Raw genomic sequence first — 11,171 nt, 5'->3', positions numbered from 1 at the left:
AGTGTGCCTCAAATTGGGGAGGGGGTGGCCTTGCAGTGACAGCATGACAAAGGATGGCTGTCCTCTGGTCACCTTGAACACGTACCCCCCTGGCTAACCCAAGGTGGTAGGCCCTCAAGCTAAAGTCCAGGCTGACTCTCTCTTGGTTCCAGGCCGTTCCTTGTCCCTTGCGGTACAAGAAGCTCCTACAGGGACAGTGGGCACCACCTGCTCTGCACTCTCCTCGGGCTCCCGGTTGCCAAGGGTGCAAGCCCCTGGAGCCAGCGCACAGCCTCTGCAGCTTCTCCACCCCTCCGGTTCACCTTCCACCCCCCGGCCCCAGGTTCTCCCAAGCTTGGCCACACCAAACCCCACACCCTCTCCCTTCTCGTGTGCCTTGGCTTCCAAAGTTTGCTCGGCCAGAAGTTCCCTTCCTGCTGCCTGGCAAACTTGAGCTCATCTTTGAAAGCCCATTCCTCCCCTGCCTCCTCCAGGAAGCCCTCCCTCCTCAGCACAACTGGAGATTTTTTCATCCTTTCTGCTGGTCCCACTCCTGGCTTAGAGCCCTAGTGGTTGCTGGTGGTACCGCTGTGAGCAGAGCTCCTGGTCCCCCCAACCTGGACCAAACTCCCAAGGTCGGAGCTCCTACAGCCCTGTCTCGGTTGCCCCCTGGCCGAGCTGGTCAGCCCAGGGCCCAGTGCCAACGGTCTGCAGTCCCACGGCTCCAATTCCCGGGGTGCCAGGCTCGGGCCCCAGCTGGTTGGGCCCCGGAGGAGGCTGCAGGTGCCTGGCACCCATGTTCCCTTGTCCTTGGTTCCTCTGCGACAACCAAGGCATGAGACCAACACCGGGGGAGCCGCTCTTGCAGGGCCTTTGGGAAGAAGTGGAGCTCCCGCAGAGGAGACGGAGGAGGGGGCCTGGCCCAGGGCTTGGGTGGCACAGGAGCACCCTCGGAGGAATAGGTGCAGTGACTGGAGACCCCACGAGCTGCAGGTGAGGCCCCTGCAGGGAGGCAGTCTTGGGCAGAGCCCTGAGTAGGAGGGCAGGGCTCCTGGGATGAGGAGTCCAGCCACTGGACTGCCGCTGTGGGCTGGGCTCGGCCCTCACGGGTGAAGGCCTGAAGGCCCGGGGAGCCTGTTGGCTGCAGCTTGGCCTACATGGCTGTGTGACTTCACAGGCTCTTTGGGCAGGTGCTGGGGGAAGCAGGGCCAGGCCCTGACGAGCTGGTCCTCTGGGCCCTACCTGGCAGACGGGCAGGCAGATCTCACGTCAAGGTGGTAATGGATCATGCCCCCACCTCCACCCCAACAGTGCCACCCCTGCCACCCTAGAGAAGAGAGCAAGTGAAGGGCCAGCCCTGGCCAGGGAGGACCAGACACGACAGGTCAGCTGCGGGCCACACCTGCAGGATAGCCCACTGGGCGAGGGACAGCGGCCAAGCACACAACAGAATTCAGAAAAAGCAGCAGCTTCTCTATAGAGCAAGGGGGTGGGAAGGAGGAGGCTTCAGGCTGAGCCCTCCTCACCCTCAGCTTGCAGAAGCATCGGCCAGCCAGGAGGTTGGGTTGGGGTGCCCAGAGGGTCAGAAGGCCAGGTGGGGGCACTGAGTTACAGAGGGAGGCCAGGGTAGCCCCTGGCAACCGAGCGGCCCCCGCACCCGGCGGGCTCTAGAGTGTGCAGAAGGGGCCCGTGTCGTGGCGCTTGGGTCTTCGCACGCCTTGGATGACCACCCGGGGTGCCCAGGGGAAGCGTGTGCTGTAGCGGTCCTCCACGTCGTAGGCGGTGGGGCCCGGGGTGCAGGCTGCATAGAAAGAAGGGAGGAGCCCTGCGCAAGGCCTGCCCCCCACCCCCCACATGCCTCCCCGACCCCCCTCCCCCAGGCCCCTGCTCCCTTACAGGAGCCCACCCAGGAGGCAAGCAGCGGCGAGCGGCTCATGGAGAAGGCGGGCGGGCTCGGGCTCCTCAGGCGGCACCCAGGAAGGATGTTGTAGCTGTTGGGGCTGGGGCCCGTCTCGTCCCGTGGGGCCGGAGGAGGGGGCTGCAGGGGGCGCTGGGCCCAGGGCCCCACACCCCGTGCCTGCAGCTGCCCGGGGAGGGCTCTGGCCCGGGGGGTCCTGGAGCCGGGGTGGCCCCCAAAGCTGAAGGCCGGCCCTGCAGGCGGGCTGAGCGGCTGGTAGTCAGCAGGTGACGGCCACTGCGGGGAGAAGCTGCTACAGGACCGTCCCTGGAGGGCCCCCCCTGGACCCGCGGGGTGAGCTCCCCACCTTTTGCTCTTGGTTGAAGTCAGCTTTCTGGGTGAAGGGGCTTTCGCTCTGGAACCACATGGTCTGCCAGGCCCTGCGGCCGCCGCCCTCTGCAGTGGAGGACCGTGTCACACCAGGGAGGCTGGTGGCTGGGGTCCCACTCCCGGGGCGGGTGAGGGCGCGGGGAGGGGCACAAACCGTGGGGGGGGGTGCTTGCGGCCGATGCTGAAGTAAGGGTGTGGGAAGGACGAGCGTATGGAAGCATCTGGCCCCTGGTACCTGGCGGGGCCGGGGACATCCATGTCGGTCCCGACGGGAGAGCGTCGCTCCAGCACTGGCAGAAAGCAAGCTCTGGGTCTGGGTCCTCCCGGGGGCGCCCCCGCAGCCCCTGCCTGCCTTCTGAAGGAACTGGGGCTGGGGTAGCAGGAACCCTTCCTCACACGGCTCCTTCTGGGTCCAGGCGCAGGCGGGTGGGGGCTCAGAGAGGAGGCCCATGTGCATCCTGGGGCCTGCTGGAAGCTCCTGCACCCCTGGGGGCCACCTCTCACCCCAGGCGGCCCCCAGCTCCAGCTCCAGGGCTGACAGCAGCACAGCAGCACCGGGCCTCCTGCGAGAGTCGTGGACAGCCGCTGTTGGCCCAGCCCGATGGCCAACCCCCTCTGCTGCCCAGCCCGCCCGTCGCCCGGGAGGTACAGGGAAGGCAGAAGTGTCATCTGTCTCAGGGGGCCGTGGGTCCAGTGTTTGCCTCCATAGATGTGAAAATTTGCCAGGAATTTAACGGCCTTCTGGTCAAAATTCATTGTTGGGGTCTCTGGCTCCCTCCTCCAGGGACGTCGTGGGGTTCTGTGACCTCACTGGCTGGCAGTGCCCCCACCGTTGCCAGGGCCTCCCTGGAGAAGCAGCAGTGTCCAGCCCTGGAGGAGCCCCTGCCCTGACCGGCCAGGTGGGTGCCTGGGACCGGCCTTGGCAAGCAGCCCCGCGGCCCCACCCCTGGCTCTGCCTCCTTTCCTCCCTCCCCCTTTCCTGGCCCAACCTTCCACTTTCCTGGATTTTAGGGTCTCCCAGGGAGTTGGAGGTCCACTCTAGTAGGGCTTCTGGGGAGACCGAGGCCCTGGCAGAGCTGGGGGTGCCGAGCTGTGCAGGGCCAGTGGAAGGAGGTGTCAGGCGGGGGGGTCCAGGAGCTGCCTGGAAACTGCCCTGGGGAAAGCAGGGCAGCAGTGGGTGGGGCTGCGTGGACCGGGCTGACCTTCAGGCAGGCCCGGCGGCCCTGGCAGGGCTGAGGTGTGGGGCACAGGGGCTGCAAGCTATCCCGAGTGGACGGAGCTACTTAGGCTGCAACGCAAAGGAACAACGAGGCTGAGTGAGCCACAGTCCATCTGGCCAGCAGGGCCCTCCAGAGCCAACCAGCCGGCCAGCCCCAGCCCTGGCCCTGACCTTGGCCTAAGCTAGGCAGGACCCGGCCCGAACGTCTTACCCTCCGTGTCCTCTCCAGACCCCTCCCATCCAGCACGGACCCTGCCTGGCTCGGCGGGCGGTCCAGATGGACAGACTGGTAGAGAACTCTTAGAAAAAATACACATTTTGGAGTTTCCGTTGTATCTCAGCAGTGACAAACCCAATAGTATCCATGAGGGCACAGGTTCAATCCCTGGCCTCGCTCAGTGGGTTAAGAATCTGGCGCATGAGCTGTGGTGTAGGTTGCAGACCTGGCTTGGATCCTGCCTTGCTGTGACTGTGGTGTAGGCCGGCAGCTACAGCTCTGATTCAACCCCTGGCCTGGGACCCTCCGTATGCCGCAGGTGCGGCCCTAAGAAGAAAAAAAAAAAAAAAAAAAAAAATGCAGGAGTTCCCAACGTGGCTCAGCGGTTAACAAATCCGACTAGGAACCACGAGGTTTCGGGTTCCACCCCTGGCCTGGCTCAGTGCTTCCATCCCTGGCCCGGCCATGAGCTGTGGTGTAGGTCGTGGATGCGGCTCGGATCCGTGTGGCTGTGGCTGTGGCTGTAGTGGAGGCCGGCAGCTGTAGCTCCCATGTGACCGCCTCGCCTGGGACCCTCCGTGTGCCGCGGTCATGGGGAGCGCGGGCCTCTCCCAGGGATGGGGACGTGCTCGCCCGTCGCCCCGAACACCCATCACGTCCTCAGGACAGACGCACCAAGCGGAAGCCCTGGGCCAAAGCGGAGCCGTCTGGAGGCACTTGCCCCATGTCCCCAGGCTCCAGGTGGTTCTCATGCTGCCCAGGTGTGTCTGAAACCGCTAGCAGCGTCGTCCTGGCCGCGTTTATCCGGGGGAGGCTCCGTCTTCTGCCTGTCTGTGCACAGACGCCGGTCCCTGAGGCGGCGACGTTAATGTGCGTGCTTCTCTCTCTCGGGGACTCTTTTTTTAGGTTTGTTCTGTCGGTTCCTTCTACCGATATCATATCTGCACCGAACACTTGCTGCAAACGTTTGTCCCGGTTTGTCGTCCGTCTTTTAACACTGCGTGTACTGCTTTTCTTTTCCACGTCTGCGTGACGTGTCCTTGAACCCGCTGGTCTTTTCCTTTCTGGTGGTTTTCCTCATTTTTATGGTGAGAAAGTCCTCCCCTCACACACACACAATCAGGACGTGTTTAAAATGGAAAAGAGTGCTCAGCGCCAGGGAAAGTGCCCTCCAGGACAGCGTCCCCGCAGCTCCGCGGCTAGACCGTCCCTCCGAGGAAGGCGACGCCGCTGCCAAAGCTCCCGGGGCCTCTCGTCTGAGAAAGGGGCCTGGGGGGGCTCCTCTAGCCTCACGCTGGGGGCTGTTGTTCACTTGGCTACTGGCGTCCTGCAGGCAGCAAGCCCAGGCCCCACGCCGACCCTCGCTTCCTCGCGGGGCGGACTCAGCTGCAACTAGTCCCAGTTTTCCAAGCTCTGGGTCCTCAGCCTGCCACCTCCCGGCCTGCCTGGGCCTCAGTGTCCGGACCATGAAATGGGCGTGTTCGGCGGCCTCGTCACAATGGTTGCCAGGCAACAGGGCTCCTCTCCATGCAGGCAGCAGAAGGGCTGGAGCTGGACACGGCAGAGCTGAGCCGTGATGACAACCACTCAGAAGCACAACCTCTTTCCGCCAGAACCTCACTACATCCCTGGGTGAGCCCCGGAGCCCCGGACGGAGGGAGGCTGGGGCCAGGCATCGGGGAGCAAGGCCGGGGCCTGTGTGCTCAAGGCCAGCCGTGAGGGGCGCCCCAGGAGGCAGCGGCCGGAGGGTGGGGCCCTTGAGCAGGAGCCTGGCCTGTGGACCTGGGAGGCCAGGGAGTGGGGGTGGGGCTGCAGGGACCTGGTGACCCCCCTGCTGCTGCAGGCATATACTGGTTGTCAGCATGTTTGTGGAGAGCAGAAACGGGGGACAGCCTGACAGTTGGGGAGACTGGCCTCTCACTCCAAAGAGTGCTCCACGCTTTACAGAGGAGATCAGCATCCAGAGTGAACGGATGGCCGCGGATAGCCAGGCTGCTTCAGCGGGTACCCCCACGTCAGAATCAGAGACAGGCGTCCCCAGCGTGTGTGTGCACACCTGCACACATATCCACGTGCAAGGAAAAGCCTGGGAAGAACCAGACTCATCTTGGCGTCCCTGTCGTGGTGCAGTACAAACGAATCCAACTAGGAACCATGACACTGCGGGTTCGATCCCTGGCCTCGCTCAGTGGGTTAAGCATCTGGCGTTGCTGTGGCGGTGGTGCAGGCCGGTGGCTACAGCTCCGATCAGACCCCTAGCCTGGGAACCTCCATGTGCCACGGGTGCAGCCCTAAAAAGCAAGCGAGCAAACAAACAAAAGGACCAGACCCCTCTCTTGGGCGAGACGACCCTGAAGAGGCTCTGCCTTCAGCCTTGCTCAGCTCGTTAACCAACCTGCCTTCACTTTAGCAGATTTAGAAAGAAAACAACTCACATTCCGTGGGTGTCACACCGGCCACCCTTCAGGGCTTAGCAGCAGACACCCCCACAACGCTCAGCTCAACCTCACCTCCCACCAGCCGCCTGGGCAGCCAGCGGCCACGCCTTCCTGGTGGGACCACCTCGTGTACAGCCGGCTCCCCTGTGCCTCAGCCCAGACCCTGTCACCATCCCTATTCGCTCTGAGGGGACAGAGCTCCCCGTTCCGTTCCCTCCTCTTTGAGCCCCTTGTTGTTGGAAGGTGGCTGGGTGCCAGCACGGGGGGTACCCCAATGGCGATCGTGTCGAGGGAGCACCCCTCCTGGGGGTGGGGCTCTTCTCAGTGCTTGGCGAGGGCTGCCCGTTGGAGCCCAGAGCGTCCCAGAAGGCAGGTGCTGCTGTGACCCCACCCTGCAGGGGAGGTGGAACAGCCTGCCTGTGGCCAGCAGGCCGGCTGCACACCTGCTCGAAGGGGCCTCCTCCTCTCTCCTCTGCAGCTATGCTGGCTTCTACCCGCAGCTGCGCTACCAGGTGGGGGACACCTACGGGCGCACCACGGCGCAGCTGCTCACAGACCCCAGCGTGCGCAAGAGCCCCTGCTCTGTGCTGTCCCCCATAGCCAAGCCCAAGTTCATCGAGGACTTCAGCAAGTCCAAGCCGCCTCTTGTGCCCTGCCGTGACCTGACCGAGCCCTACCTCCCCCACTACACTGGTAACCGCCTGCCCACGGGCCCTGCTGCTCCCGGCACGTCCTCCCACCCGCTGTCGCTCAAGCCTGCTCTGTCCATACAGGTCGGAAGCCCTACAAGAACTTTGAGGTCCTGGGCCGGTTCCCACCACAGGGGGTGGATGCCCAGGGGCCACTGGAGGCAGAGAAGGTTGCCTGGCCAGCCCCACTGCCTGCAGGGTTCATGCCCTACCCCCCCTACCCGCCATGCCCACCAGGCAGGAAGGGGGACTCCAGGGACCTCGGACACCCGGGCCTGCGGCTGGCCTTAGGGGAAGAGGGCTGGAAGAGCACCACCCCTGCCCACGAGGCCCCCGGGCAGTACCAGGTAACTGGGAGCCCAGGGAGCCGTGGGAGGAGCCTCACCCCAGCCAGGCCCAGGTGGGGGCTGGGGTGGTGACTTCCCGCCTGCTTTCAGCTGTACCACTGCAGGCAGGATAAGTACCCGCCCCCAGGGCGCCAGCAGGAGACCCTAGACGTGGGCAGGCTCCACGGGCTGCCGCAGCTGGACCACCCCAACCTGATCCAACGCAAGGCCATCTCAGGTGGGTGCCGGGGCCCAGGCTAGGGGACAGCCAACAGCCCCCCAAGGCTGCAAGGCCCCTGGCGGGGGGACATCCGACCCTGCCCCCTCCCAGGGCTGCAAGAGCCCAGGCAGGTCTGGGGAAGCGCACTGAGGTGACAGGCCGTGCAAGGGCTCTGGCCCCACCCCGACCCCACCAGCAGCGTTTAGGGTGAAAGAGGGGTCCTGACCTGACAGCCCTGGGAGCCCAGGGGAAGGTGGGAGACCTGGGGGGGGACTCTGACCTCCTCCTCCCCTCCCAGGCTATGCTGGCTTCATCCCCCGCTTTGCCTGGGTGATGGGGATGAATTACCATGATGGGCTCATGCAGGCCATGGATGAATTTGACAAGAGCCAGGTACGTGCACACTATGCCCATACCTGCTCCCAGGTGCCCACTGCAGCATGCCACGCCTCGGCCCTCTGCGGGCTCTGCTGGCCCAGAGAGGCTGCTCCCCTCTGCCCCCTTCCTCCCAGTCCTTCCGGCCAGGTCTGGGCCCCCAGCTCTGGAGTGTTGTTGGCGGGGGGGGGACAGAAGAGACGCTTGAGCCACCTCCCAGGAGGATGAATGCCAGCCCCGTACCCACTGGGGCCTTCTGCTTACCGGTTTCCAGCTGGGGGAGGTAGCACAGGGCAGGGCCTGCCTGTCTCCCCAGTTCCTGCTCAGAAATCCCATCTGCGCCCTGGGGGAGAGGCTGCCCAGAACGCACTGGCCCAGCAACGCCATCTACAACAGCCAGGGCCTGAGACCTTTCTACATGGGGTTCATACCATGTGAGTGCAGTAGACTCCTTGCCCACCTGACAAGCAAGGTCATGGTGACAGGCCACTGCGGAGAGGGGACGGTGGCTGGGGCCCCTCACCCCCACCAAGCCACAGACAGGCCCCCCGGGTGACCACAGGGTTCCCCTCGAGTCAGACTCCCTGCTGTCCCCGGCGTGGCAGGGCAGGGGCTCACACCGAAAACTAGAAGCCGGCTGCCTCCAGAGCTTCCCTGTGCACAGCCAGGCCCGCCTCCAAGAGGCAGGTGCCCAGGGAACCCTCCACTCCCCAGGAGTCTGCGTGTTCCCAGGCTGCGCCCACCCTCCCAACGGCCACCTGCACGCTCACCCTGAGCTCACTGCGGCCTTGCCCTTTGCAGCCGCACAGGACAACTACGCGCTGACCTTCGGCAACAGCACCCGAAAGGCCTATCAGAAAGAAATGGAGAGGCGAAAGCAGCCACTATGAAAAGGCTTTAATGGTGGTGTCTGTACAGCATGTGATGTCGAGACAGGAAGAAGAACAGATACACACACGATGAGACGGAGCTATCAGAGAACAGGCTGGGAGTGAATAAAGAGGTCCCTCGGGTACCACACGGCCCTAGGCCACCTCCTCCTCGGCCTCCTCCTCGAACTCGCCCTCCTCCTCGGCCGTGGCGTCCTGGTACTGCTGGTACTCGGACACCAGGTCGTTCATGTTGCTCTCGGCCTCGGTGAACTCCATCTCGTCCATGCCCTCGCCCGTGTACCAGTGCAGGAAGGCCTTGCGCCGGAACATGGCCGTGAACTGCTCCGAGATGCGCTTGAACAGCTCCTGGATGGCCGTGCTGTTGCCGATGAAGGTGGCCGACATCTTGAGGCCGCGCGGCGGGATGTCGCACACGGCCGTCTTGACGTTGTTGGGGATCCACTCCACGAAGTAGCTGCTGTTCTTGTTCTGCACGTTGAGCATCTGCTCGTCCACCTCCTTCATGGACATGCGGCCCCTGAACACAGCAGCCACCGTCAGGTAGCGGCCGTGGCGCGGGTCGCAGGCGGCCATCATGTTCTTGGCGTCGAACATCTGCTGCGTGAGCTCGGGCACCGTCAGCGCGCGGTACTGCTGGCTGCCGCGGCTGGTCAGCGGCGCGAAGCCAGGCATGAAGAAGTGCAGGCGCGGGAAGGGCACCATGTTCACAGCCAGCTTGCGCAGATCGGCGTTGAGCTGGCCGGGGAAGCGCAGGCAGGTGGTGACCCCGCTCATGGTGGCCGACACCAGGTGGTTGAGGTCCCCGTAGGTGGGCGTGGTCAGCTTCAGGGTGCGGAAGCAGATGTCGTACAGGGCCTCGTTGTCGATGCAGTAGGTCTCATCCGTGTTCTCCACCAGCTGGTGCACGGAGAGGGTGGCGTTGTAGGGCTCCACCACCGTGTCCGACACCTTGGGCGAGGGCACCACGCTGAAGGTGTTCATGATGCGGTCGGGGTACTCCTCCCGGATCTTGCTGATGAGCAGGGTGCCCATCCCAGACCCGGTCCCCCCACCCAGCGAGTGGGTCAGCTGGAAGCCCTGCAGGCAGTCACAGCTCTCCGCCTCCTTCCTCACGACATCCAGCACCGAGTCGACAAGCTCTGCGCCTTCTGTGTAGTGCCCCTTGGCCCAGTTGTTCCCGGCACCACTCTGACCTGTAAGAGAGCAGCCGGTCACTCTTGGGCCACCAAAGAGGCCAAATAACACACCGTGTGGTGACGCACAAAACCCATCCTGCACAAGAGCCGACAAACCCCCCAAACTGATAAGACGACAATCACCCCATTAAAAGTTAAGGAGCCAAGCTAAGGTCGTTGAACAAGCTGGCCGCTCCCACAGGCAGCGCCTGCCAATTCCCACAGGAAGCCGAGCTGCCGCTGTCACCACCCCAGCCTTGTCAGCAGGGAGATGACATCTGCTCCTTCCCGAAGCACCGACAGCTGGGCCTTCCCCCCAAAGCCGCTTTAGGAGAGGGGATTGAGGGATTCAAGGCGGGGGGTTGCCCCGGAGCCCAGCCTCTACGGGGGCACAGTGGCTCAGGACCTCGGCCCTGCGGTCCTGAAGACGGCGACCTTGGGCACCCCTTGACCTCTGAGTCGTTCTAGCTATCACGCCGCCACCCAACCGGAGCCGCCGCTCACCGAAGACGAAGTTGTCCGGCCTGAAGATCTGCCCGAAGGGCCCCGAGCGCACGGAGTCCATGGTGCCCGGCTCAAGGTCCACGAGCACGGCGCGAGGCACGTACTTGCCACCTGAGAGACAGGAGAGCGTCAGCGTGGCAAGGACCGCCGGGCGCAAGTGGGTGGGGAATGGGCGCGGGGGTCTCACCGGTGGCCTCGTTGTAGTACACGTTGATCCGCTCCAGCTGCAGGTCGCTGTCCCCGTGGTAGGTGCCGGTAGGATCGATGCCATGCTCGTCGCTGATCACCTCCCAAAACTGCGGGAGACGCGGGCGGACCGGGGCTGAGTCACGCCGGAGCAGCCCGGAGCCCGCCCCGCCCGGGACGGCGCGGCCCTCCACTCCCCTCCCCCCCGCCGCCGCCGCCGCCGCCGCCGCCGCCACCAGCATGCCCCCGCCGGCCGCGCAGCGGTCCCCGCCGGGTCTCGGGTCCCAGCGCCGCGCGGGGCCGCAATGCGGGGGCGCCGTCCGCCCGCTGCCGCCATCTTTCCTGGCGCCCGCCGGCCCCGCCCGGAGGATCTGCGCCAGACCCGATGCCCCAGCTCACCTTGGCGCCGATCTGGTTGCCGCACTGGCCGGCCTGCAGGTGCACGATCTCCCTCATGGCTGCTGCGGCGACGGCAGGGGCGGAGGCGACGGCGGCGGCAGCAGAAGGCCTGTAAGAAAAGCCGAAGAGCGGGCGCGCAGAATGCTACAACCGACGCACCGCCGGCACTTATATACTCACCGCACCCGCCCCCGTCAGCCCGGTATTGGGCTACTGGAACGAGGCTGGCGAGCGAACTCGTTTGATTGGCTGAGGCCCGATCAA

General features: G+C 64.7%; 3 protein-coding genes across 6 annotated transcripts; 1 reads left to right on the top strand and 2 right to left on the bottom strand.

Annotated features, from left to right (window-relative positions):
- Window positions 1–1,434: 1,434 nt before the first annotated feature.
- Window positions 1,435–3,912, bottom strand: STPG3 (sperm-tail PG-rich repeat containing 3). 3 transcript variants are annotated; one of them, XM_085001742.1, is made up of 6 exons: window positions 2,916–3,022; window positions 2,663–2,826; window positions 2,431–2,556; window positions 2,244–2,341; window positions 1,876–2,173; window positions 1,647–1,780 (listed from the first exon to the last, which is right to left on the bottom strand). In XM_085001742.1, the coding sequence occupies exons 1-6, from the start codon at window positions 3,020–3,022 to the stop codon at window positions 1,647–1,649; spliced, it is 927 nt and encodes a 308-aa protein (XP_084857868.1). The 3 variants fall into 3 exon arrangements, 2 of the variants coding, with proteins under 2 accessions (XP_084857866.1, XP_084857868.1); XR_014830818.1 differs by having other exon boundaries at window positions 1,435–1,780; window positions 2,244–2,332; window positions 2,502–2,829; window positions 2,916–3,912; XM_085001740.1 differs by lacking the exons at window positions 2,663–2,826; window positions 2,916–3,022 and having other exon boundaries at window positions 1,435–2,173; window positions 2,244–2,332; window positions 2,421–2,495.
- On the top strand, window positions 3,068–9,985 carry CIMIP2A (ciliary microtubule inner protein 2A). 2 transcript variants are annotated; one of them, XM_021081192.2, is made up of 8 exons: window positions 3,068–3,165; window positions 5,236–5,334; window positions 6,619–6,833; window positions 6,914–7,176; window positions 7,267–7,393; window positions 7,674–7,768; window positions 8,067–8,184; window positions 8,552–9,985. In XM_021081192.2, the coding sequence occupies exons 2-8, from the start codon at window positions 5,279–5,281 to the stop codon at window positions 8,638–8,640; spliced, it is 963 nt and encodes a 320-aa protein (XP_020936851.1). In that variant the 5' UTR covers window positions 3,068–3,165; window positions 5,236–5,278; the 3' UTR covers window positions 8,641–9,985. The 2 variants fall into 2 exon arrangements, with proteins under 2 accessions (XP_020936851.1, XP_084857791.1); XM_085001665.1 differs by lacking the exon at window positions 3,068–3,165 and adding an exon at window positions 5,650–6,509 and having other exon boundaries at window positions 5,266–5,334.
- TUBB4B (tubulin beta 4B class IVb) lies at window positions 8,633–11,053 on the bottom strand. Its single transcript, XM_003122352.6, has 4 exons — window positions 10,908–11,053; window positions 10,510–10,618; window positions 10,323–10,433; window positions 8,633–9,836 (listed from the first exon to the last, which is right to left on the bottom strand). Exons 1-4 carry the CDS (start codon window positions 10,962–10,964, stop codon window positions 8,776–8,778), a joined length of 1,338 nt encoding a protein of 445 aa, XP_003122400.2. The 5' UTR covers window positions 10,965–11,053; the 3' UTR covers window positions 8,633–8,775.
- Between the last annotated feature and the right edge of the window lie 118 nt (window positions 11,054–11,171).

Source organism: Sus scrofa, chromosome 1, assembly GCF_054392235.1.
Source record: "Sus scrofa isolate SSC_HxYL_T2T_F1_AM1 chromosome 1, Sscrofa_HxYL_maternal_Yorkshire_Landrace_v2.0, whole genome shotgun sequence".
In the NCBI taxonomy this organism is placed as follows: Eukaryota; Metazoa; Chordata; class Mammalia; order Artiodactyla; family Suidae; genus Sus; species Sus scrofa.
This window is presented reverse-complemented; position numbering and strand designations above follow the sequence as displayed.